General features: G+C 48.1%; 1 protein-coding gene across 16 annotated transcripts in view; it reads left to right on the forward strand.

Annotated features, from left to right (window-relative positions):
* PICALM (phosphatidylinositol binding clathrin assembly protein) overlaps positions 1-25,373 on the forward strand; it is a 66,986-nt gene that overhangs the window by 39,779 nt on the left and 1,834 nt on the right. The window contains exons 9-23 of one of the 16 annotated variants that reach the window (XM_077298590.1): positions 3,068-3,153; positions 3,953-4,076; positions 4,556-4,692; positions 5,577-5,674; positions 6,338-6,484; positions 8,578-8,658; positions 10,059-10,169; positions 11,063-11,194; positions 11,277-11,307; positions 11,793-11,892; positions 13,323-13,346; positions 19,485-19,544; positions 20,771-20,875; positions 23,574-23,670; positions 24,082-24,980. In XM_077298590.1, the coding sequence (XP_077154705.1) occupies positions 3,068-3,153; positions 3,953-4,076; positions 4,556-4,692; positions 5,577-5,674; positions 6,338-6,484; positions 8,578-8,658; positions 10,059-10,169; positions 11,063-11,194; positions 11,277-11,307; positions 11,793-11,892; positions 13,323-13,346; positions 19,485-19,544; positions 20,771-20,875; positions 23,574-23,660 (1,323 nt within the window). In that variant the 3' untranslated portion in view covers positions 23,661-23,670; positions 24,082-24,980. Of the gene's footprint in view, positions 1-3,067; positions 3,154-3,952; positions 4,077-4,555; positions 4,693-5,573; positions 5,675-6,337; positions 6,485-8,577; positions 8,659-10,058; positions 10,170-11,062; positions 11,195-11,276; positions 11,308-11,792; positions 11,893-13,322; positions 13,347-19,484; positions 19,545-20,770; positions 20,876-23,573; positions 23,671-24,081; positions 24,981-25,373 lie in introns of those variants that run through there. The other 15 variants (XM_077298592.1, XM_077298589.1, XM_077298591.1 and 12 more) reach the window with 15 other exon arrangements.

Here is a 25,373-nt window from a genome sequence, read left to right on the forward strand (position 1 = left end):
TTTAAACATTTAGCCAAAATCGGGAAGGACATAAAAATCAGTCTTCATCTATTCCATCACCTGACGCCCCGGTGGTCCCACCTGGATTCTGCCCACTACACGCAGCATTTGTGTGCCCCCTGCAGAGCTCACTGGCCCAAGCGGTAATGGCGGCTTATAACGTTTTAAGTGAACGATATTGGACGAGTGATTTTGACAGGTGGAGCTGATGATTTTTTTTTATTTTGCTTCCTTATTAGCATTTCTCATAAACTTCCCCCCCCTTTTTCCTTATCTTGTTTCTCTGCACTATGTCTTCATGTCTTATCGCTGCATATAGAGGAGAACACGTCGGTTATTTACGTACTTGTAGGTACGACGGTCTCCTGGAGAGTCTGGGGAACCCCATGATGTCACGGGGTTTTCCGTACCGATGTGTCATACATGAACTCTCCACCTCTGATACACACAAGTCTTGCGGTTCCTTTGTGGATTATCGAGAACGGCACGGGCGGTTCTGGGGCCAAATTCATGGGAGAATGAAGCAGCCCAGATCACACCGCAGCAGCGCACGGACTCATTACTGTAATCCGCTCCTTCACAGCCAGAGGAATGTGTCAGGGGGAATTTTTTTTTTTTTTCCTCGTGGCGTTTCGTGAACGCTCTGTGAAGAATTTCCCAGGTTTCCGCTGTCCAGATGTTTGGGCTTCAGCTGTATAGATTTCTTTGATGCGCAGCCACCGGCTCGCCAGACCCTTCTATGGCTTTCATCATAAATTCTGAGGTATTGATACCGAGCCTATAATCAGTGACTGAGGCCGGCGACCGTAACGTGCTGATGAGCAGTGTCTAGGCTCGGTTTGGGAGGCCGGGGCTTCTTGCTTTGGTACTGCCGTTTCCTTAAAAAGGTGGCTGATGGCAGGATATGCTATTAGCTAATGATCGGTACGGGTATGCTTCAGCAACCTGACCCATATGGACAGACTTTCGGCATTTTATCCGGTTGATACCAATTTACAGTGGCGTGTAAATTTTGGTCACCCCTGGTCAAAATTACTGTTATGAACTGTTAAGCAAGTTGAAGATTAAATGATCTCTAAAAGGCCTAAAGTTACAGGTGACACAGTTCATTATTTTTTTTAGGCAAAAGACACAAATTATATAAATTTTCATCTTTTACCTTTTAAAATAAAACCCTTGGCTTCTTTGTCTACTCTGGTAACTTTGACCAAGGTTTCAGACCTTAATTAGCCTGTCGGGGTTATGGTTTGTTTACTATCATCATTAGGAAAGGTCAGGTGATGTAAATTCTCAGCTTTATAAAAACCCAGCCGCCTCTAACTTTGTGTCAAAAACCAGCAGCCATGGGTTCTTCTGAGCAGCTTGCCTAGTACTCTGAAAATGGTGGAGGCCCACAAAGCAGGAGAAGGCTATAAGAAGATAGCAAAGCGTTTTCACGTTGCCCTTTCCTCAATTTGAAATGTAATTAAGAAATGTCAGTTAACAGGAACAGTGGAGGTCAAGATAAGGTCTGGTAGACCAAGCAAAGTTTCAGTGAGAGCTGCTCGTAGGATTGCTAGATGGGCAAATCAGAACCCCCGCTTGACTACAAATAACCTTCAGAAAGATTTAGCAGACTCTGGAGTTGTGGTACATTGTTCTACTGTTCAGAGACACCTGCACAAATATGGCCTTCATGGAAGAGTCATCAGAAGAAAACCTCTCCTGCATCGTCACCAATAAAATTTAGCGTCCGAAGTATGCAAAAAATTTTTTTAAACAAGCCTGATGGATTTTGGAAACAAGTCCTGTGGACTGATGAGGTTAAAAACAGAACACTTTGGACACAGTGATAAGAGGTATGTGGAGACAAAAGGGCACAGAATTTCAGGAAAAGATCATCTCGCCAACCATTAATCATGGGGGTGGCCCAATCATGCTTTGGGGTTGTGTTGCAGCCAATGACACGGGGAACATTTCACAGGTAGAGGGAAGAATGGATTCAATGAAATTTCAACAAATTCTTGATGCAAACATAACACCATCTGTAAAAAAAAGTTGAGGGAGAGGATGGCTTCTACAAATGGATAATGATCATCAACACAGGTCACAATCCACAATAGACCTCAAAAGGTGCAAGCTGAAGGTTTTTCACACAGTCCCCCGATCTGAACATCATTGAAAATCTGTGGCAAAACCTCAAAATAGCAGAGGAAACAAAACGACCCAGGAATCTCACCGAAGTGGTGAAATTCTCCAAGGAAGAATGGAGGAAAATCCTTCAAACAAGAATTGAAAGACTCTTGTCTGGCTACAAAATGCGTTTACAAGCTGGTACTAGGTGCTAACCATGCAGGGTGCCCAAACGTTTGTATCGGCCTATTTTCCTTTTTGTAATTCTTAATGTAAAAGATGAAAATATATATATTTTAGAGATCATTTCGTCTTCAACTGTTCACAATAACAGTAATTATGACCCAGGGGTGCCCAAACTTTTGCACTGTAACATTCTCCTTGGCACCACCTGGTGTTCAGGGTGTGTATTTGCTTGTCCTTCTAGTTGGCAGAGTCCTGGTCACACATGCTCAGTCGGGTCTCTGTATGGCCACCTACTGGTCCCTGCAGCTCAGCCAATAGAAACTGCTTTTTCTCCTGCTTGTCAGGAGTGGAGCACAGCCACCGCAGTACATGGCCATAGAGCTCTGAAGACTCCTATAGGGGAAGTAACAAGAGACTATAGCTGCCAGAAGGGGAAGGAGACTGATTCTTCCAAATTAGTAGTGGCCTCAATCGAGTGGTGTGAGGGGGAGGGGCATTTTCCAACATGGTTTCATCACTACCCCAAGTAAAATGTAAAGGTTTTATGTTAGAAAAGCTATGACCAAAAATGACTTCAGCTGTTGGAAATCTCTCTTTGCTATGGACTGATTTTCCTAGTTGCCGCCATTATCGGCTGCTGTGGAATATCCGTGTCTTTTTTTTTTTCTTGTGCCAGCCCTGGTTTGTTATAATACTGAATTAATCTGCAGTTTGATGTGAACTCTTCGCTGCCGGATGCCCGTCTGACTTGGATGTTTTATCTCCTCAGGCTCCAAGCAGTCTACTCGATGCCCTGGAACAACACTTGGCCTCGCTGGAAGGGAAGAAAATCAAAGACTCGACGGCAGCAAGCAGGTAGACGCAGGCGGCGGCCTGTGGACGTGTTCTTATCTAGTCATGGTACAAGGGTGATTGCTGCGGACTCTTAGGGTACTGTCACACTCTGCGACTTTCCAACGATCACGACCAGCGATACAACCTGGCCGTGATAGTTGGAAAGTCGTTGTGTGATCGCTGGGGAGCTGTCACACAGACCGCTCTCCAGCGACCAACGATGCCAAGGTCCCGGGTAACCAGGGTAAACATCGGGTTACTAAGCGCAGGGCCACGCTTAGTAACCCGATGTTTACCCTGGTTACCAGCGTAAAAGTAAAAAAAAAACAAAAACGTACATACTCACATTCCGATGTCCTTCAGGTCCCTTGCAGTCTGCTTCCCGCTCTGACTGAGTGCCTTCGTAAAGTGAAAGCAGATCACAGCGGTGACGTCGCCGCTGTGATCTGCTCTCACTTTCCGGCCGGCAGTCAGTCAGAGCAGGCGGCTGCGGCTGCAGAGGCTTCTGGGTGTGTCTGTCCATAGTCACCAGCCAGTTTATACACGCAGGAGTCCTCCAGCCGGATGAGACGCTATTAAATCTTGTTTTTCTGTTTGGCTGGTTGTCTGCGCCAAAGCTGTGCTCTCCGCTGTACGCCAGGCTCGTCTGCTGCTGCCATTTGTTTTAATCCACTGGATTGGTGCAGGAATTGATTCTCCAGGACGGAGCTCACTTTAACTGTTTATCACCCTGGTATCAGTGCAGGCTGTAAGATAACTTCAGGGGGGGGTTGTACAAACTGTTCCAACCTAAGAAATGATCCGTTTCCCCTCCTCACAGGGCGACGACGCTTTCCAACGCGGTTTCATCCCTTGCAAGCACGGGTCTGTCTCTCACCAGGGTGGATGAAAGGGAAAAGCAAGCGGCTCTGGAGGAGGAGCAGGCCCGGCTGAAGGCATTAAAGGTAATGTACCATTCTGTGCAGGAGACGGCGAGACAACCTCCTCATCTGCAGGAACTTATCTCTGGTGGGGTTTATGTATATACATATATACTAGATTGTGGCCCGATTCTAACGCATCGGGTATTCTAGAATATGCATGTCCCCGTAGTATATAAACAATGATGATTCCAGAATTCGCGGAAGACTGTGCCCGTCGCTGATTGGTCGAGGCAACCTTTATGACATCATCGTCGCCATGGCAACCATTATGACATCTACGTTGATACTGTGCCCGTCGCTAATTGGTCGAGGCCTGGCGGCCTCGACCAATCAGAGACGCGGGATTTCCAGGACAGACAGACGGAAAAACCCTTAGACAAATAAATATATATATATATATATATATATATATATATATATATATATATATATATATAATTTTTTTTTTTTTTCTTATCATCGTGTTTCCCCTTTTGTGACTTATTTTTCGATTCCTCAAGGAACAGCGTCTTAAGGAGCTCTCCAAAAAGCCTCACAACGCTTGCACGACCGCTTCCTCCCCCGTGTCGTCATCGGCCGGCAGCATAAACACGATGGCCGCCATCGACCTGTTCTCAACGCCGACTTCATTAAACAGGTACATGCTTTATATTCTGCCTCCTATACCTGTAACTAATCCAACTGTCCGGAAAGACTGGTAATCCGGCACCTGCAAGGCTGAAAATGTCTCTACCATTGCACTTAGGTTTGGTATTTCTTTATATAATTTTCTCTTAAAGGGGTAGTGCCATTTCGGTCATTTATGGCATTTCTGCAGTGCTTGTGCAGGCATGACTTTATCCACCCCCAGGGCAGTGTCATTCTGGAAGTCTCCTGTGATTACTAGGCTCCTGCGGCATCTTAAGGTGAACATCATGGAGGTCTTGTAATCACAGGAGGCGCTTAGGATGCACTGCCATGGTCCGGCTGCCACCAAGTACCAACTCCAAACCTGGATCTCCACAGACCAGGATTAGAGCCACGGATGATCCTGACTATGGGAATTTAGGGCTGTCAGGATCGTATGCGAGGGATCTTCTCCCCCTGTCCTGTCTCTATTCTCCTCAGTGCATCACTTTTATTACCTTTTATATCTTTTTTTTTTTTCTTTTTTTTTCTTTCGGTGGCTTCCTCTTGCTAAAGGTCACTGATTTAAAAAAAAAAAAAAAAAAAAAAGATATAAAAGACTTTAGTCTCCACCATGACAAATGCAGCATGGAAAATAAACTCCATTCCGATCACTGGTTGTTGACCCTGCGTTGACTTCTCATTGATTCCTAGACCTTGGCTTGGTATTGGGTGGTGTGTGTCTGTCTGTCCTAGATCAGGTCTCCTCGGTGGCTTTGATTGCCAGTAAGTGATGATCTGATGATGACGCCTGTACCGGTCCGTGTCTGGGCCCAGCGGCCGCTGCAGACGAGATGTGTGGGCTGCGTGTAATGGCACAGACATAACACTGCTTCTACTTTCTCCTCTCAGCAGTTCCAAGCTGCCAAATGACTTTCTTGACATGCAGCCAAGTTTCCAGCCGGCCGTTCATCCGCTGAGCGCCGGGCCACAAGTAGCAAGTACGTGGGGAGGTAAGGAGCGTGCCGGACTTTTATCCTAAGCCTGTTAAGGTTGAGCGAAATCATGACGTGCCCCCGGGCATCAGGTCGGCTTTTCTGTATTAATAGGACGAATGCACAGTCTAACATGGGTGGGAAATGAGGATGTAGGAGCTTTCATGGCATATTCCACTGCTGGGGGGCAGCCACGCTGAATCTAGCAAACTGGGAACACTGGTCATATGTATAACATTACTGCTGGCTTCATGATGGGAAACCAGAGCGTATGGTGAATCTTGAATGGGTATTCCACCTCTGATTGTGAGGTAATACATGTGATCATCACGTGTGACAGACCACTATCATCTCCCAATGTGAGCGTCGATGGATCGAAAAGACCCCTTTTTAGTGTTCACTATATATTTTGGTTATTGCTTCAGAATAAAGAAAAAAAAGTCTAAAATTGCAAAAGTTAGAACTCGAACCAATTTCTGATTTATTACCTTTCCTGTAGATTTGTAGCTTACTAATTTGGGGCAAAATGTAAAGTTCCTGCATTAAAGGGTCTATATAGGGGTCTACTATAGTGTTGTTGACTCTTTCTCTTACTAACCATCTGTTTTTCCGCCTCTTTCCTCTAATCTGCTTTTCTCTCTGCTTTTTCTGACCTGTCTTGTCTCTGAATGGGTGGCGCAGATCCTTTCACTTCCGAAGCTGCCGACGAGTCCATCCCAAATCTTAATCCTTTCCTCAGTAAACATAACGATGGGGCCCATCTACCCATTAAATCCACAGATCCGGCCAGTTTCACTGCTAAGACTCCTAACCATGATATATTTATTGGTAAAGTACCCTCCAGTCTATATCTATTAGTTCCGGTGATGTCTGTGGTGACCCCCACCCTGCTTGGTTGTCCTCCTCCTCTCACATTATTGACTTTGCCGCTGATCGTAGGCCCGCTTAGTGCCTATACCGAGATTTCTTTTATTAAAGAAAAATAGGGACAATTTCTACAGCCTCTGTGTATCACAGTACTCGGCAGACTGTAGAATGAGTTACTACTTGAAATGGGCAATCCCGAACAGTAAAGTACGGACCCTGAACACGGACTTCTCCGGCTTTTTCTTGCACTGACAAGCAGATGAAAAACATCGGCGGCTCTGATAGGCGGTAAGATCATTACCGCCAGTCAGAGAACTGCGGTTCCCACACTGACAGCTATGACTGGCGGTAAAAGGGTTACCTCCAGTCACAGTTGTCGGTTGATGAGGGTATTACTTCCATCAGCCTGCTGTCGCTGATTGGAGTTTTTTCATCAGCCTGTGCTATAAATAAAAAAAAGAAATTGTGGGATCTCTTCTATTTTTGATAACCAGCGCAGACAAAACTGACAGCTGCTGGCTGCAACCTCAGCTGTCAGCTTTTGATCATGGCTAGTTATCAAGAATAGAAGGGTCCCACGCCATTTATTTATTTTTTAATTATTTAATTAATTTCTAAATTAAAAAAAAAAAAAACACCTGAGGTCCCATCCCATTTTTGACAACCATCCAAGCTAAAGCAAACAGCTGAGGGCTGATATTAAAAGTATTGGAAGGGGCTGTGATTATTGGCCCCCTCCCAGACTAAAAATATCAGCTCTCAGCTGCCCCAGAAATGGCGCATTAATAAGATGTGCCAAATGTAGCGCTTAGACTTGCTCTTTCCACATGCCCTGTAACGGTAGCAAGTTGGGTAATATTTGTGGTTTTCATGTATTGTCAGCAGAAATCAAGCCCAGTGTTAGTAATGGAGAACCCCATAGTTAGATTGTAAAAAAAAAAACAAAAAAAAAAAACACACACCCAGAATAAAGTCCTTTTAATTAAAAAAAAATGGTAGACTCCTTTATTTGAAATAGAAGTAAAAAAGCAGTTACTCACCTTATGCCTAATCCATTGAAGCCCATATCACCTGTAAAAACATAAAATAAACAATCTTGTGCCTAATCCACCGAAGCCAATGTCCGCTGTAAAATAAAAATAAAAAAACAGACCACCATATCCCTCACCTGTCTGACGTGAAGATAATCCATACTGTCCCATGACGATCCGGATGATTTGGGGAGAGCAGTGACCGCTCTCCCCATCAGCCGGTTCACACTGATAGGAGCGTAATGGCTTCTGACCTGTGTAGTGCTGAGCTGCCGTGAGAAAGTTCATCTGAGTTCAAGGCTGATGAACCCTGGTGACATCACTTACAGCACCGCTCGCTGCCTGAGAAAGTTATTGCTTTCCTCTACAAAGGATAGTAAAGGGTTACCAATTAGTTCAGAGCTAACTCCTTCTGCAGTATGGTATGTACTGTGATACATAGAGGCTGCAGAAAACAAAACTAAGCATTGTTTTTAAGAAAACTTTAGTGCAGAAATACATTTGTTCAAAACAGTGTCCGCTCAAGTGTCCAGGTGAATGAGTCAATGTTCAAGAAAAATTGATGGTGGGCTCAGCACTAAATAAGTGTGGTACCCCCTTCTGTGGGCACAACAGAAGTAAAAGCGATGGCCTGTCCTGGCAATATGCAGTCACTCACTGGTATGGAATGGGCTTGTCCAGGATTAGAATATCATTATGGTGAATGGAGTGGAGCTGCAGTACCACACACAAGCCGTAGTCGCGGGTGGCGCTCTTACTAAATGAAAAACAGCCTTTTCTTTTTTTTTTTTTTTTTTTTTAAACTAGTCCCGAAAAAGCACTTTAAGGCTAGAAAGTTACAAAATCTTTTCGTTCCTCATTTCCAGTTTAGCTTTTTAAATAAAATCCTGTAAGTGTCCTCTCATGACACAGGTCCGTACGTAGCTTGTCGCTGCTGACCCGACTGTATAGCATCCATATTGTATGCAGTAACGCCTGTCTTGTATACAGACCCGTGACTATTAACTCTTCGTTCTCTCACAGACTCTTTCTGCGGGCCTCAGGTCTTTCCTAATGCTTCCCATTTCCATGCTGAACCCTCTACAGTAGCTGGCCTATATGGAGGTAGGTGACCAGAGAGAACAAGCCGGGAAAATGAAACACGGAGTTTTCCACTATATTGATGTGTAGGTCATCAATATCTGACCAGAGGGGGGTCTGGCAGACAGCCCCTCTACTGATCACCAGGCCTGACGACATCTGGATGTAACGACTGAGCTGCTCCTTTTACTGATTAATTGCACTAATGTCTTCTAACCCCAACGATATCGTCGTGTCTGTCCGATGTGTATGGAGGTGCCGACCCACTGGTTGATCGCACATGTCTGGTTTTGGCTTATCACGCTTTTCTCCTTGATGAGAGCCGCCGTCCAATGCGTCAGTCGGCAGCTTTCTCACTAAGAATTCGGGGGTCTCGGCCGAGCCAGCGCTCCTGTGTATGGGATGGGGAACAAAACGCCCTAGTTGAATGATATCACCGTGATACTTTCCAGCGTCTAAAGACATAGAACTCTCTTAATTGGAGTGGGGGAGGCTCCTGCTGCAGTCACTTGTCTTATTTATATACCGTTTAGTAATGAGGAGAGGATTCATCCGAGACTGAGTGGGGGTCATTTAATAATCCCATCCTAAATCCAGCCTGTCCTCTAGGAATGGTTGTAACATACCCACACGGTTTTCGACAACCGCCCGTTCAGCCTCCCATTATTTTGCTAGGTGAATGGCCAATTGTTGGCAGCTGCTCCCGTCTCCCTGACACGTAAAGAGACGATAGCGAGCAAATTGTCTGTCTGTGAATGAGACCTGGCAGAGGTTCAGCCCGGCTGATGGCAGTGAATAGATCACCCCGTCCGCGCCTCCGCGTTAGTGTGGGACCTGCAACCTGCATCGCGGACTGTCATGGCATTTTCCTGTGAAATGGGTTGAGGACGCCTTTTTAGATCCAGCAACTTGTCCTAGTAATGTTATAGCTTTAATACACCGGGTGATCTGTTCACAGTCTAGGACTAGCTGGGGTTTTCTGGAGATGTCTCATCACAGCAAGCAGGGACCTTTAAAATTGCGAGACTTTGGAACTTTTCAAAAACTTTCTGTACTCTGATACAGGGAGGTCTCGGTCTCATACACAGGATGTGTCAACCCCTTATAGGATGTAATGTCCCATACAGGATCCTATCTGCTGCCACCTGACTTCCCGCTTTCCTTGGGGTGCAGAGCGCTCCTGAGCTTTGGGGAACCACCGGAGAACCGACGCTGGCAGATAACTTTAGGCAAAAAGTCAAAGGAGATAAATTGCAAAGTTGCGTATTCTTACAAGAACTTTACCCCTTTAATTTCGCTCGTTAGGCAGGCATTAATGGGACTAGAAAAGCGAGCCCCGGCATCTGCATACCATAAGTTTGGGGTGCCTATCATCAGCAAGTCCCCCCGAGGACATCTTATCTGCTCGTCTTTGTGTTTTGCAGGGTTTCCGCCTTCTCTCGCTGTTCAACCACAGACCTCCGGTGGCCTTAATGTCGACTTTGATTCAGTTTTTGGCAACAAGTCTCCCACCAACATCAATGTAGATCCAACTGGTAAGAAATCCAGCAACAAGGAGCCACAGGTGAAAAGAGGCCTATGACACAGGTCTGGTGTCTATCCGCCGGCTGCGTGCGCTGCCAGCTCCACGGTCCTCCAATTCGTCCCATTAACAAAATAGTCTGCAATAAATGTGGGAGCAAAGATGGCCTTTAAAAGGTCTTATCTTATTCTCCACCGTCACAACCAAAATATCCAGGGTGTCTAAAGGGAATAATGAGGACACTGCAAACCAACCCAGTGTGGTCTGATCCACTTGTTACTGTACTTACTTGCTAACACACCGATTCAATGATGGGTCTAGGGGTGTGATCAGACTGGGTTTTACAGCCTGAATCTCAACTCATTTAATGGTGATCCCCAAAGTTATGCAAAACCCGCTGAACTTAAAGGATGATAACACGCTATATAGCCCCTTCCCGATATGGCGTCATGTGTGCAGTGCTTAGCAGCAGAATCCACTCCACACACTGCAGGCGATGGCTGTATTATACAGCCCGCTGCTGCGATCGGAGCCGTTTATTGTGATGCTGCCGTATGTCACTGACAACCAGCATTTACGTGGCTAAATGGGAAAATGTTCATTTGACAGTGTACTGGAGGATTAAGTTTATTAAGGAAAATAAATAAATAAATATATATATATATATATATATATATATATATATATATATATATATATATATATAATTTTTTTTATTTGAATATTTATAAAAACAAAAATCATGTATTTTCTTTAGCTCCCATAGTGAACAATTCCCCTCCCAGGGAATTGTCAAAAAAATGTAAATTAAAAGTATAATAGGTAAAACAAGCAGCGATCTGAAGGGAACCCCATAAGCATTAGAAAGTTTTGATCAGCTTTATTTCTATGTATTTTTGTGCTCAGCATTCGATGACATGGGAGGCCTGCTGAGGCCAACAGTAACTTCTCAAAATCCGAGCATTCCCTCTTCCAAAAGCCCCTCTGGCAAGCTCGTGTCTGATGACTTGGACTCCTCTCTGGCCAACCTCGTGGGCAGTAAGTGCGGACGCTGGTGGTTGTAGTGATTGCTGTAATCCGTTCTATGCTGTCGCTCATTTCGCTTCTGTTTCTCTAATAGATCTGGGTATCGGGAACGGGACAACAAAAAAGTGAGTACAAAGCCAAGGCGTTGTATTAACCCCTTCACCCCCATAGCCAGTTTTTACTTTCCTGACCAGCCCAAATTTTACAATTCTGACCCGTGTCTCTTTGTGGTAATAACTATGACACTTCAACGAATCACAATGATTCGGAGCTTTTTTTTTTTTTTTTTTGGGTGACACATTGTACTTTATGATGGTGGTAAATTTAGGTTGATATTTTTTGCGGTTATTTGTGAAAATATCAGAATTATTTAACAGAAGCCTCCTCCATCTCCCAGCCTTCTAACTGTTGTGATTTATATCGATTGCCAGCATTTAGGGGGTTAAATGGCCCAGGGCGGTACGGGAGCTCAGCTAGAGCTGAGGGTGTGTTCACAGCTCCTGTGCCTGCACAATCACCATGACGTAAACTTACGTCAAAGGTCGTGAAGGGTTAAAGGGTGCGGCGCCTTTTTATCGGTGGTGCATTGACCCGAGTTATATCATTTTAGTGATGTTCACTGGTGCCAGCCTGGAGAAAAGAAACTAACAGGAGGGACCAATTGGCAGCCAAAAGTGGCCCCAACCACAACCTGGAACCCGGCAACTCTGGTAAGCAGCCATCCGGCAAGAAGGGTTGTGGAAATGGAGAGGTGGTTTACTATAGGGGAATGTGCACCATGAACACCATGAGTAACCTTTATTTGATGTAGGTTAATTCCTTAATATAAGTTATAATAGTCAGAGGTCTGTTTTACTGATACAGAGCTCCAAATCCCCTGCATAAATAAGAATGGCAAGCATTTACATTCTGACTACCTGTAGCTAGCACTAGAGGGAGCTCACTGCAGTCTGGTCATTGATCTCAATAGTATGCAGTCAGCTCCCCCTAGTGGTGGCAGCCGGTAGCCAGAATGTGTTATATTTTTTTTTACTATGATTTTGCAGTGGTTTTGGATCTTTGTATCAGAAAAATAAAAATGAACAGTTTAAAGAACGCTGTGGATTTCCTCTGCACAGCATTTTTAGGCAGGATTTTTCTGTGTTGTCCTGTCTGCAGCCATTAGCAGTGTGAGCCATCGGGCGTTTTCGTGTCACAATGCTGAGTCTTGTGCTGACGACAAGTGACTACTCGCTGCAGTCTGTCACTGAGATGCAGAATCAGATGGCCATAGTCAGCCGTTTTTAAAGGGACAGGTTCACATTAGACATGTTTTCACATTGCCTTTTATACTTAGTATTGGAGCCGCTCCCCTTTTGTGTCAGGGGGCAGCTTAAAGGGGTTGTCCACTTTTGAGACTTTTTTTTTTTTACACTTAAAATGCATGTATGTGTGGCAGAAAATAATTTTTGGACTTCTTTAAAATTTTTGCACCATTTTGGCTTTTGCATGCTTTGTTTATCCAACTATGATATTGTCATAAATCATCTGAGAGGTGGAGATAGAATTAGCAAATTCCCTATTAGAACACAATTGCTGACGGATTCTTAGTTCACTCGTTCTGCAGCCAGGATTACACGGTGCAACACTGGGGCCCTAGAATGCATGTGATGCTACATTGTTTGATGCCCAATTGCACAAATGAGGGTTGGCCCCAAATACATACATTTAAAGAAAAAAGAAAATTGTTTTCAATAGTGGACAACACTTTTAAAGGATTAGAGAAATAGTGTTTTTTTTTTTTCAGGAATGGCCACACTTCTCCATAGGTTGTGTATGATACTGCAAATAAGCCCCTGTCAGTGGAGCTGAGCTGCAATACCAGATACAACCCGTGGGTAAGTGTGGCGCTGTCTCTGGAAGGATTTAGTCAGTATGATTAATAATGGCGGCTTGCTCCTCTATGCCCCGGCGGCACTTTGTCGCTGTGGCATTAGCCCCCGGTATAAGCCGGCCTTTTCCTAGGTAGCGGTCCCGCGATGTTCCCGGCCCCCCGCTCCTTTATTATCAGTGTGTGCATCGTTTTGTGTAAGTTTGTGTTCTAATCTTGTGTTATTGCATTGTATATAACTGTCCTCCGTCTCGATGACCCATAATACAGAATGGCATGCATTTCCCGCCATACGTAAGTTGAACCAGAAAAATAAAAAATAAGCCTCTGCTTCCTTCTGGCATGCAGTTGTGATTAACCCTTGCTGCGGCCCGCTGGCACCTCACTCTAATCACGGGTTTGATTGTGTGTTTGGAAACCTGACTTTCTTCCCTGCACCCGGTTCGCCCCGTATCCTCTACTAACGGCATGGAGTGCTGATTCCTCCCGCTGCTTCTAGCTTGGGTGCGGAGCGAAGCTGTGGGGGAATGGCTGCTCTCCTGCGGACAATCGTCTCCATCCGCTACAGGGATGATGGTTTCTGCATGATCCTCCTTATATCTTCTTGTTTGGTGCTCTACTTCAGAGCTGCTGTGCAGAAAACTGCTTTCTGAATGTTTAAACAGGTTAATTTTGGGTGCAAGTTCTGTTCTAATTGGTATATATATATTTTTGTTTTGTTTTGTTTTGCTTTCTCTTTATTACTGATCAGAGTTCTGTGGGGGGGGGGTGCACTCACCGTTCCAGATTCTCACTATTTGGGGTAAATGGTAACATTTTTACTGCCTGCAACCACCACTAGGGGGAGCTTACTGCATACTTAATTTGCATTGCTGCACCTAGAGAAGACTGCAGGCACCCGCGGCTGTACGCTGCCCCTAGTGACAACTGCAGGCACCCACGGCTGTACGCTGCCCCTAGTGACGACTGCAGGCACCCGCGGCTGTATGCTGCCCCTAGTGACGACTGCAGGCACCCGCGGCTGTATGCTGCCCCTAGTGACAACTGCAGGCACCCACGGCTGTACGCTGCCCCTAGTGACGACTGCAGGCACCCACGGCTGTACGCTGCCCCTAGTGACGACTGCAGGCACCCGCGGCTGTACGCTGCCCCTAGTGACAACTGCAGGCACCCACGGCTGTACGCTGCCCCTAGTGACGACTGCAGGCACCCGCGGCTGTACGCTGCCCCTAGTGACGACTGCAGGCACCCGCGGCTGTACGCTGCCCCTAGTGACGACTGCAGGCACCCGCGGCTGTACGCTGCCCCTAGTGACGACTGCAGGCACCCGCGGCTGTACGCTGCCCCTAGTGACGACTGCAGGCACCCGCGGCTGTACGCTGCCCCTAGTGACGACTGCAGGCACCCGCGGCTGTACGCTGCCCCTAGTGACGACTGCAGGCACCCGCGGCTGTACGCTGCCCCTAGTGACGACTGCAGGCACCCGCGGCTGTACGCTGCCCCTAGTGACTGCAGGCACCTAGGGCTGTATGCTGCCCCTAGAGACGACTGCAGGCACCCGCGGCTGTACGCTGCCCCTAGTGATGACTGCAGGCACCCACGGCTGTACGCTGCCCCTAGTGACGACTGCAGGCACCTGCGGCTGTACGCTGCCCCTAGTGACGACTGCAGGCACCCGCGGCTGTACGCTGCCCCTAGTGACGACTGCAGGCACCCGCGGCTGTACGCTGCCCCTAGTGACGACTGCAGGCACCCGCGGCTGTACGCTGCCCCTAGTGATGACTGCAGGCACCCACGGCTGTACGCTGCCCCTAGTGACGACTGCAGGCACCTGCGGCTGTACGCTGCCCCTAGTGACGACTGCAGGCACCCGCAGCTGTATGCTGCCCCTAGTGACGACTGCAGGCACCTGCGGCTGTATGCTGCCCCTAGTGACGACTGCAGGCACCCGCGGCTGTACGCTGCCCCTAGTGACGACTGCAGGCACCCGCGGCTGTATGCTGCCCCTAGTGACGACTGCAGGCACCCGCGGCTGTACGCTGCCCCTAGTGACGACTGCAGGCACCCGCGGCTGTATGCTGCCCCTAGTGACGACTGCAGGCACCCGCGGCTGTACGCTGCCCCTAGAGAAGACTGCAGGCACCCTTCTGTTATGATCCCCATAATGGGACTCCCCACTTGTATTTTAACTCTGGTGGTGACAGAATTATTTAAGGCAGTTGTTCCTTTCCTACTTTTATCTGCAAAAGAATGATTTATTGGCATATGTTCTAGGGTGGTGTTGGTTCTTTTTATTGATTTATTTTTATATTTTTTGCGGCTTCCTCCATTTGAAATTGTGCCAAATTTGTGGGACAAAATGGGTAAATGCCGCCCAGATAATTAACCAGACATTGCGTATTTTTATCATTGTACCTTTGTGGAATTTTTAGCTTTTTGTCATAAGTGTATCCCAAAGTTCCTAAAGGCCCCGTCTCACTTAGCGATTTACCAACGATCACGACCAGCGATATGACCTGGCCGTGATCGTTGGTAAGTCGCTGTGTGGTCGCTGGGGAGCTGTCACACAGACCGCTCTCCCCAGCGACCAACGATCAGGGGAACGACTTCGGCATCGTTGAAACTGTCTTCAACGATGCCGAAGTCCCCCTGCAGCACCCGGGTAACCAGGGTAAACATCGGGTTACTAAGCGCAGGGCCGCGCTTAGTAACCCGATGTTTACCCTGGTTACCAAAAAAAACAAACAGTACATACTCGCCTTTCGGTGTCCAGGTCCCTTGCCGTCTGCTTCCTGCTCTGACTGAGCCGCCGTACACTGAGAGCAGAGCGCAGCGGTGACGTCACTGCTGTGCTCTCACTTCTCACTGTACGGCCGGGAGTCAGTGAGAGCAGGAAGCAGACGGCAAGGGACCTGACGGACATCAGAAGGCGAGTATGTATTGTTTGTTTTTTTTTACATTTACGCTGGTAACCAGGGTAAACATCGGGTTACTAAGCGCGGCCCTGCGCTTAGTAACCCGATGTTTACCCTGGTTACCAGTGAAGACATCGCTGGATCGGTGTCACACACACCGATTCAGCAATGTCAGCGGGGCCTCAACGACCAAAAAAAGGTCCAGGCCATTCCGACACGACCAGCGATCTCGCAGCAGGGGCCTGATCGCTGGTACGTGTCACACATAGCGAGATCGCTATGGAGGTCGCTGTTGCATCACAAAACTTGTGACTCAGCAGCGATCTCGCTAGCGATCTCGCTATGTGAGACGGGGCCTTTACACTTTCAATGGGATTATTTGTTAGAAAGTTTTTTTGACTCAAACTAGTAGTAAATAAAAAGACTTCCATTAGTGTGGATCCATCACCTGATCTGATCACACAGGCTGCATACAATGTAAAGGGAGCCTGTCATCTTATTAATGTTGCCTGAACCACGGGAGCAGGAATCTCCGCCGGGCTGCACAATAGCAGCCAGGTAACGTTTCCTCTAAAAATACTATAGGGTTTCAGAGCAATTTATAGTGTAAAGATCCAGGCCGGGACCATGACCAGATTATCCTCGCACTGTCCCCCGGCCAGCTGGGACCATGACCAGATTATCCTGGCACTGTCCCCCGGCCAGCTCTTCCAGCGCTGCTACAGGTGATTAGCAGAATTTTCCCTATGTTCATGCGAGGTGGACATCTGTCGATCACCTAGAGCCTCACTGGGCTTAATGAATTAAATAAGTTGTTGCCTTTTAATAATATAGACCTAATGAGGCTGGTGTACATACAAACACGTAGAGTTCAGCAACAGAGTGATAAGCTTGTGAGTCAGTGTATTCAGTCTTTTCCAATCCAGCCTGACAGATGCAGCTTGTACTGAGCTGTGGGAGATTTCAGGTAGCACCAGTGTGGAGGGCACACTAAGGAGCCGTCATTTGCTTAGGTTGGTGTAATTTCAGCAGCAGCAGGAAGGTGAAACTGAGAAGTGGTCAGTCAAAAACACTGAGTGCTGATTCCCCAGCAGGGAGGAGGAAAACTGAGGACTTGTCAGGTGGATGGAGATTTGGCAGCAGACAGGAGGAACACTGAGGACCTGTCAGGTGGGTGGAGATTCCACAGCAGGGAGCTATCAGTAAGGCTAGGTGCATGAGGATACAGCATCAGGGAGGATCTGTCAGGTGTGTGGACATTTGGCAGCGGGAAGGAGGGACACTTAGGAGCTGTCAGTCAGTGGGTGGAAATTGAGGTGAAGGAATCAATATCACCATTACACACTGAACGGGAAACCACTGGGTAAATCTGACAGGGAGAAGGACTTGGGGATCCTAGTTGATGATAAACTTACCTGGAGCAGCCAGTGACAGGCAGCAGCTGCCAAGGCAAACAGGATCATGGGGTGCATTAAAAGAGGTCTGGATACACATGATGAGAACATTATACTGCCTCTGTACAAATTCCTGGTTAGACCGCACATGGAGTACTGTGTACAGCTTTGGGCACCGGTGCTCAGGAAGGATATAATGAAACTAGAGCTAGTATAAAGGAGGGCAACAAAATTAACAAAGGGGATGGGGGAACTAAAATACCCAGAGAGATTAGCAAAATTAGGATTATTTAGTCTAGAAAAAAGACTGAGGGGCGATCTAATAACCATGTATAAGTATATAAGGGGACAATACAAATATCCGAGGATCTGTTTATACCAAGGAAGGTGACAGTCACAAGGGGGCATTCTCCGCGTCTGGAGGAGAGAAGGTTTTTCCACCAACATAGAAGAGGATTCTTTACTGTTAGGGCAGTGAGAATCGGGAATTGCTTGCCTGAGGAGGTGGTGATGGCGAACTCAGTCGAGGGGTTCAAGAGAGGCCTGGATGTCTTCCTGGAGCAGAACAATATTGTATCTCACCGTTATTAGGTGCTTTAGAAGGACGTAGATCTGGGGATTTATTCTGACGGAATATAGGCTGACCTGGATGGACAGATGTGTTTTTTTGGCCTTGATAAGTATGTTACTATGAGAGTACACAATGGAGCAGAGTTGGGTTTCCTCATCAGGATGGCACGTGTGTGTACAGACTGGCCGGTAGCCCCTTCACACACTATATAGCAGTCACTGCACACACAAGACCAATAGAGCTCTGCTTACAATTAGGGGTTAATAGACGGCAGTGTAATACAGACAATCAATATTTGGTCCTTAAGTGTGAATGTAGGGGAGGGGGACCGTGTACACGGTGTGGTGTGTACGTGGCTGTAAGGGTGAGTGGTGTGTACGTGGCTGTAAGGGTGAGTGATGTGCGGTCTGGTGTGTACGTGGCTGTAAGGGTGAGTGATGTGCGGTGTGGTGTGTACGTGGCTGTAAGGGTGAGTGATGTGCGGTGTGTACGTGGCTGTAAGGGTGAGTGTGGTGTGGTGTGGTGTGTACGTGGCTGTAAGGGTGAGTGGTGTGTACGTGGCTGTAAGGGTGAGTGATGTGCGGTGTGTACGTGGCTGTAAGGGTGAGTGTGGTGTGGTGTGTACGTGGCTGTAAGGTGAGTGGTGTGTACGTGGCTGTAAGGGTGAGTGATGTGCGGTGTGTACGTGGCTGTAAGGGTGAGTGATGTGCGGTGTGGTGTGTACGTGGCTGTAAGGGTGAGTGATGTGCGGTGTGTACGTGGCTGTAAGGGTGATGTGCTCGGGTATTATGGATTTCTATTGACAGAGCGTGGATGTGACAGTGAGAGCAAACATTGATTCCTGTGAGCGGACAGCGATCGGGATGATGGTTGTCATTCAGCCGAGTCTCTTCTATCCCACCCCGGGGCTGCTGCCCTGGTGGGCTGGTGGCGCTGTACCCGCTGGTTGGCCCGGCTCTCTGTGTATATGGGGCATTGTTGTAGTGTCCTGTGCCAGTAGACTGCACTTATAATGGAGCTCTGTAACACCATGACCGTGGGGCTGAGCCTTGTTGCTTTGGTCCCCATTTCTTTTTCCTCTGCCGCCTGTTTCCTCTATTTTCTCTCTTTTTCACGCTGCTTTTGTCACACCGTGAAATGTCGGCGCGCTCGATGTCTCCAGCCGGTCGTGTCCTCACCTACATAACATTATTATCAGATCTGACCTTCTGCAGCCGCCGAGACTGAAGCTGCCGTGTTTTGACTTCAGAAGTCGGCATGAAAGATAAAATCCCTTTGCGGGAAGCGTCGTCTTTCAGCTCTTCCCTTTAATAATTGAGTGTGGCGTCTTACGATTGTGAGGATTCAGCCTCCTGCTTGATGCGGGAAATAAACCGTCCTTTGTTGGGGGTTTTTTTGTTTATGGGCTTGGGGTTCACTCTGAGCACAGATCACTTCTTGCTTTGGGTCCCCTCCACTGCATGGCCACAAAGCAATGGCCGATACAATGCTGACCTTGTGTTCCCGTCGCTTCCCGACTTTTAACATGCATTGTTGTTTTCTATTGCCCTAGGCTCCACCGATAATGGCGTATCCAGCCACAACGCCCACAGGGATCACAGCGTTTGGAATGGTAAAGTGACATTAGGCTTTATTATCAAAGTAAAGTTATAAAGTAGCACATCTTCAATATAGGGCAGTGTGCCATACGATTTTCTAAAATTTGTGAGTTAGGTGTCAAGAAAAATAGCTTGAAAATGAGATGCTCGGGTCTGTAAGAACAGTCTTCTGTTAATCGGTCCGACCTGCACCACCCCTGCTTCTTTGATTGACAGCAGTGGTTTGATTGAAATTCCACACATGCATGCTCCTATCACCACCATATCGGCGCCTGCTCAGAACAGCGAGATGACCAACTTCCAGTAGAGAGACCTAAGCCGATACCGTGAAATTGGCTGACATTACATATTTCAAGCAGCAAGCCGTGACAGATTGCAGCTTGAAATATGTGACCACGGCCCTTTTTATCACATTTTCTGAGTGGGCGTGTTTTTTTATTTTTCTGAGAAATTTGAGTGAAAAGGTTGTGTTCAGAAAGGCAGAAGAGATACAACCTGCGTCTCTTCTGCCTTTCCCTTTGAACAGGTAGCTGACACTCTGGAAGCATGTCATGTGCATGTACTGCAGCATGTGTAAGGGTCTGTGCACACGTTCAGGATTTCTTGCAGAAATTTCCTGACAAAAAACGGACATTTCTGCCAGAAATCCGCATGCGGTTTTTTGTGTGTTTTTTGTGTTTTCTCTTTGATTTTTTTTCCCAATGTTTGAGGGTATGTGCACACGTTTAGGATTTTTCACGTTTTTTTCACGATAGGATGGCATATGTATGCGTTTTTATCATTTAGAATGCATTCTGCAATTTTTGTGCACATGCACGTGAAAAAAATGCATCGCGGTAAAAAAAAAGCAGCATGTTCATTAATTTTGCGGATTTTTCGCGTTTTTCCCGCTATTTAATGCATTGGGAAAGAACGCACAAAAAACGCATGAAAAAAACGCATGCGGATTTCTTGCAGAAATTTCCTGACAAAAACCAGACGTGTGCACATAGCCTCAAATAGCGGGAAAAACGTGAAAAATCTGCAAAATTAATGAACATGCTGCTTTTTTTACCGCGATGCGTTTTTTTCACGGAAAAAACGCATCATGTGCACAAAAATTGCAGAATGCATTCTAAATGATAGGATGCATATGTATGCGTTTTTTAATGCGTTTTTATCGCGAAAAAACCTGAACGTGTGCACATAGCCTACGATGTGAATGTAGATCCTTTATTTATTTTACTTTTTTGTTTTCCAGCCTCCACAAATGGCGCCTGTCCCCGTAATACCACAGCAGTCATTGATATACAGCCAGCCTGTGATGAGACCACCTAATCCCTTTGGCCCTGTATCAGGAGCACAGGTAGGTCCTGCCCCGTATAGCCCGACCAATGCACAGGAGCCGTACACCCAGATCGGGTGGGAGATTTCTACACTATTTGCAAAGTTGCAATTTTTTTATTTTTTTTTTCATTTTTAGATGCAGTAAATATGATAATTGCAAACACCGACCTTTCTCAGTGGTGATATATAACCTGGAGCTATAAGTGAAGCCCCGGCCCCCCCAGCATCAGATATGGCACTGCTGGTGTCGTAGAGGGTCTTCTGGGCCTCTGCACCCCCTGTAGTTACCCCACAAGTGTCGGCGGCTGCATCATCATATTTTCTGGGCAGCTCATCATCATATGTGAGCACATAATCCAGATCATCCGATGCTGTTTTTGCTTTTCTAATCTTTTCTTTCATCAGATCCAAGGTCATGGCTCATCCCCCTGTAATCCGCATTCACACAAATGATGTTTTTCAGTCTCGCACCCTCCATGTGACACCATTACATTGCGCTGATCAGGGGGTTTAAAAAAAAAAAAGTCTATGGGTACAGTGCGGTGATCTCCAATTAATAACCTCATGTAGCATGCTGAGAGTTGTAGTTTCGCTCCCAATTCTAGGTCGGAGATGTTGGTGTTTCTGGGAGAGCGGGGCTCCGGACGGCATCAGAGCAGCGCTTACAAGCTCTTTGCTATACGGTTTGTAAGTGCTGCGCTCCTTGCCCAGGAGAACGGCTGTAGCTGATGGACCAGAGGAGGCCGGTAACCTGGGCAACAAGCAGTAGGCCATAAAAATAAAAATGTGGAGATCATTTTTGATGAGGGGTAGATTGCAGCCGCTTGTTTTTTAATACTTGTTTTGCAATTTGAAGCGTTTATCGTGTAGAGACCACTGGTGCGGGGAGACGGGAAGCGCTCTCTGTGGGGGGGAGACGGGAAGCGCTCTCTGTGGGGGGGAGACGGGAAGCGCTCTCTGTGGGGGGGAGACGGGAAGCGCTCTCTGTGGGGGGGAGACGGGAAGCGCTCTCTGTGGGGGGGAGACGGGAAGCGCTCTCTGTGGGGGGGGGAGACGGGAAGCGCTCTCTGTGGGGGGGAGACGGGAAGCGGTTTGTGGGGGGGAGGGCAGTGCTATCTGTAGGAGGTAGACGGGAAGCGCTCTCTGTGGGGGGGGGACTGGAAGCGCTCTCTGTGGGGGGGAGACGGGAAGCGCTCTCTGTGGGGGGGGAGACGGGAAGCGCTCTCTGTGGGGGGGGGAGACGGGAAGCGCTCTCTGTGGGGGGGAGACGGGAAGCGCTCTCTGTGGGGGGGAGACGGGAAGCGCTCTCTGTGGGGGGAGACGGGAAGCGCTCTCTGTGGGGGGGGGGAGACGGGAAGCGCTCTCTGTGGGGGGGGAGACGGGAAGCGCTCTCTGTGGGGGGGGGAGACGGGAAGCGCTCTCTGTGGGGGGAGACGGGAAGCGCTCTCTGTGGGGGGGAGACGGGAAGCGCTCTCTGTGGGGGGGGAGACGGGAAGCGCTCTCTGTGGGGGGGAGACGGGAAGCGGTTTGTGGGGGGAGGGCAGTGCTATCTAGGAGGGAGACGGGAAGCGCTCTCTGTGGGGGGGGGAGACTGGAAGCGCTCTCTGTGGGGGGGAGACGGGAAGTGCTCTCTGGGGGAGACGGGAAGTGCTCTCGGTGGGGGGGGAGACGGGAAGTGCTCTCTGTGGGGGGGGCGGGAACTGGTCTGTGGGGGGAGGGCAGTGCTCTCTGTGGGGGAGACGGGAAGTGCTCTCTGTGGGGGGGGAGGCGGGAAGTGCTCTCTGGGGGGGAGGAGGGAAGTGCTCTCTGTGGGGGGGGGCGGGAACTGGTCTGTGGGGGGAGGGCAGTGCTCTCTGTGGGGGAGACGGGAAGTGCTCTCTGTGGGGGGGGGAAACGGGAAGTGCTCTCTGTGGGGGGGAGACGGGAAGTGCTCTCTGTGGGGGGGGGAGACGGGAAGTGCTCTCTGTGGGGGGGAGACGGGAAGTGCTCTCTGTGGGGGAGACGGGAAGTGCTCTCTGTGGGGGGGAGACGGGAAGTGCTCTCTGTGGGGGAGACTGGAAGTGCTCTCTGTGGGGGGGGGGAACTGGTCTGTGGGGGGAGGGCAGTGCTCTCTGTGGGGGAGACGGGAAGTGCTCTCTGTGGGGGGGAGACGGGAAGTTCTCTCTGTGAGGGGGAAACGGGAAGCAGTTTGTGGGGGGGAGAGCAGTGCTCTCTGTGGGGGGGAGACGGGAAGTGGTCTGTGGGGGGGCTGTGCTCTGTGGGGGCGAGACGGGAAGCGGTCTGTGGGGGGGAGGGCAGTGCTGTCTGTGGGGGGGAGACGGGAAGTGGTCTGTGGGGGGGGAGACGGGAAGTGGTCTGTGGGGGGGAGGGCAGTGCTGTCTGTGGGGGGACGGGCGAGCAGCTCTCTGTTGGGGGGGGGGGATCGGCAGTCCTCTCTGATTGGGGGGACGGGCGGCTCTGGTGGGGGCAGACAGCTCTCTGTGGAAGCGCTCGGTGCCGGCTCTCGCTGTGTATATCATGTATGTATTTTGCACTGTATGGACACTATAGAGATCTCGATGTTTTGTCACTTTTTGCCGTCTGTGGTTTCCAAACTGTTTCCATTTCTGTGTGTGGAGAGGACGGGTGAGCGGGGATAACCCCCATTATGACCTCTTTTCCCTTCCGTGTTTTGCCATTTCTCAGACGTATTTCTCTCTGCCTCTCCTCTCGCCCAGTTGTCTGCAGCTTCGAGCCCCTCCAGTCCTCACAGAGCGCCCGGCACGGACCCCAATCCACAGCTCTCTTTACAGGATTTCTTGTAGGACCTTATAGGTATAGTCAGCAAAAACGGCAAGGCGGGGGCAGGGAGAGCACCCCTGAGGCTTCTCACCGGCTACTGCTGCTGCTCCTGGGGGGGTGGGGGGCTTTACCACTTTTCATTTAAAGCAGAGTAGTCACCGGGTCTCCCAGTTCAGATTGCATTCCTGATGAGGCTGGTCTACTTACTTAGAAAAATCCATATTTTGATGGCAATGAGGCCAGTACAGCTCAACCGACTCATGAGTCGGATGTCAGATGAAACAGCCATTCAGACTTGGATTTACATAGTAAGTACACCAGCCTCATCAGGTTCAGTGGCTTTATGCAGATTGTATTGTGCAATCTGGTGACACATTCGCTTTCTGTTTTACCCCCCGGTTTTATTACCGCTTTGATTTGGCCTTGCACTAACTCCATGAATAGCCGGACCTGCGTTGGACTCGGCTCTCACTTATCGTTAAGATCTTCAAATTGAAAGACACAAGTCACGATCAGCAAGGAAAAGTAGGTGATAAAGGCGGTGTGTGGTGGGATCGTCTTCTAAGATGTCCCCGAGATCCCTACCTTACATGGTGCACAACTGCCTGGAAGACGGCCGCTAACTTAATCTAGACCTGAGTAGCTGGACTTAGCCCACGGATGCCTAGTCTTGGGGAGGGTCCCCACATCTGTTAGTAGGGTGGCCCTAGAGAAGCCCGCTATTGCTGGTCTCGGATGCTGGAAGGTTTGTAGACCCTCGTCTCCCCCTCTTTGTGTTGCTTCCTTCCCTTTTTCTCACTTGCTCCTCTTTAGTTCTTGGTGTGTTTGTGTCACCTTGTGTCAATGATCTCCACTCTTTGCAGGCCTGTACTACACAGCTTCGTCCGTTCCTTGCATGCAGCACCTCCGGATTGTTTACAAAAAAAAACGCTCCAAGTTTTGCATTGAGCATTTTATTTTGTGTTCTTAAAGGTGACCGGTCTGGATTATTTTCTGTGCACCTCCTGGGGAGATTTCTCGGGCCGGCTTGTCAGGATACAACACTGATTTCTGAGCTTTTGAGGGAAAATCCTTTACTTTTTTCTTCGTGTTTGTGACATTTTACCTGATTTGCAACTGTTCTGTGATTTTTTTATTTTTATTTATTTTATTTTTTTATCCTGATTTTGTGGCTTAACCCCCCCCCTCTGATTTATGCCTGTTTTTCCATTTCTGATTCGCCTTTCTTTTTCTCCCCTCTGATTTGTGGCTCTTTTTTCCTCTCCTCTGATTTGTGGCTTTTTTCCCTCCCCTCTTTGTGGCTTTTTTCCCCTTCTGATTCGTGTCTTTCATTTTCTCCCTCTGATTTGTGGCTTTTTTTTTTCACCCCTCTGATTTGTTGCTTTTTTTTCTCCCCTCTGATTTTTGGCTTTTTTTTCTCCCCTCTGATTTTTGGCTTTTTTTCTCCCCTCTGATTTGTGGCTTTTTTTCTCCCCTCTGATTTGTGGCTCTTTTTTCCCCTTCTGATTCGTGTCTTTTTTCTTTATCTTTTTTCTCCCCTCTGATTTGTGGCTTTTTTTTTCCACCCCTCTGATTTGTTGCTTTTTTTTCTCCCCTCTGATTTTTGGCTTTTTTTTCTCCCCTCTGATTTTTGGCTTTTTTCTCCCCCCTCTGATTTGTGGCTTTTTTTTTCTCCCCTCTGATTTTTGGCTTTTTTTTCTCCCCTCTGATTTTTGGCTTTTTTTTCTCCCCTCTGA

Source organism: Ranitomeya variabilis, chromosome 3 (genome assembly GCF_051348905.1).
Source record: "Ranitomeya variabilis isolate aRanVar5 chromosome 3, aRanVar5.hap1, whole genome shotgun sequence".
Lineage (NCBI taxonomy): Eukaryota > Metazoa > Chordata > Amphibia > Anura > Dendrobatidae > Ranitomeya > Ranitomeya variabilis.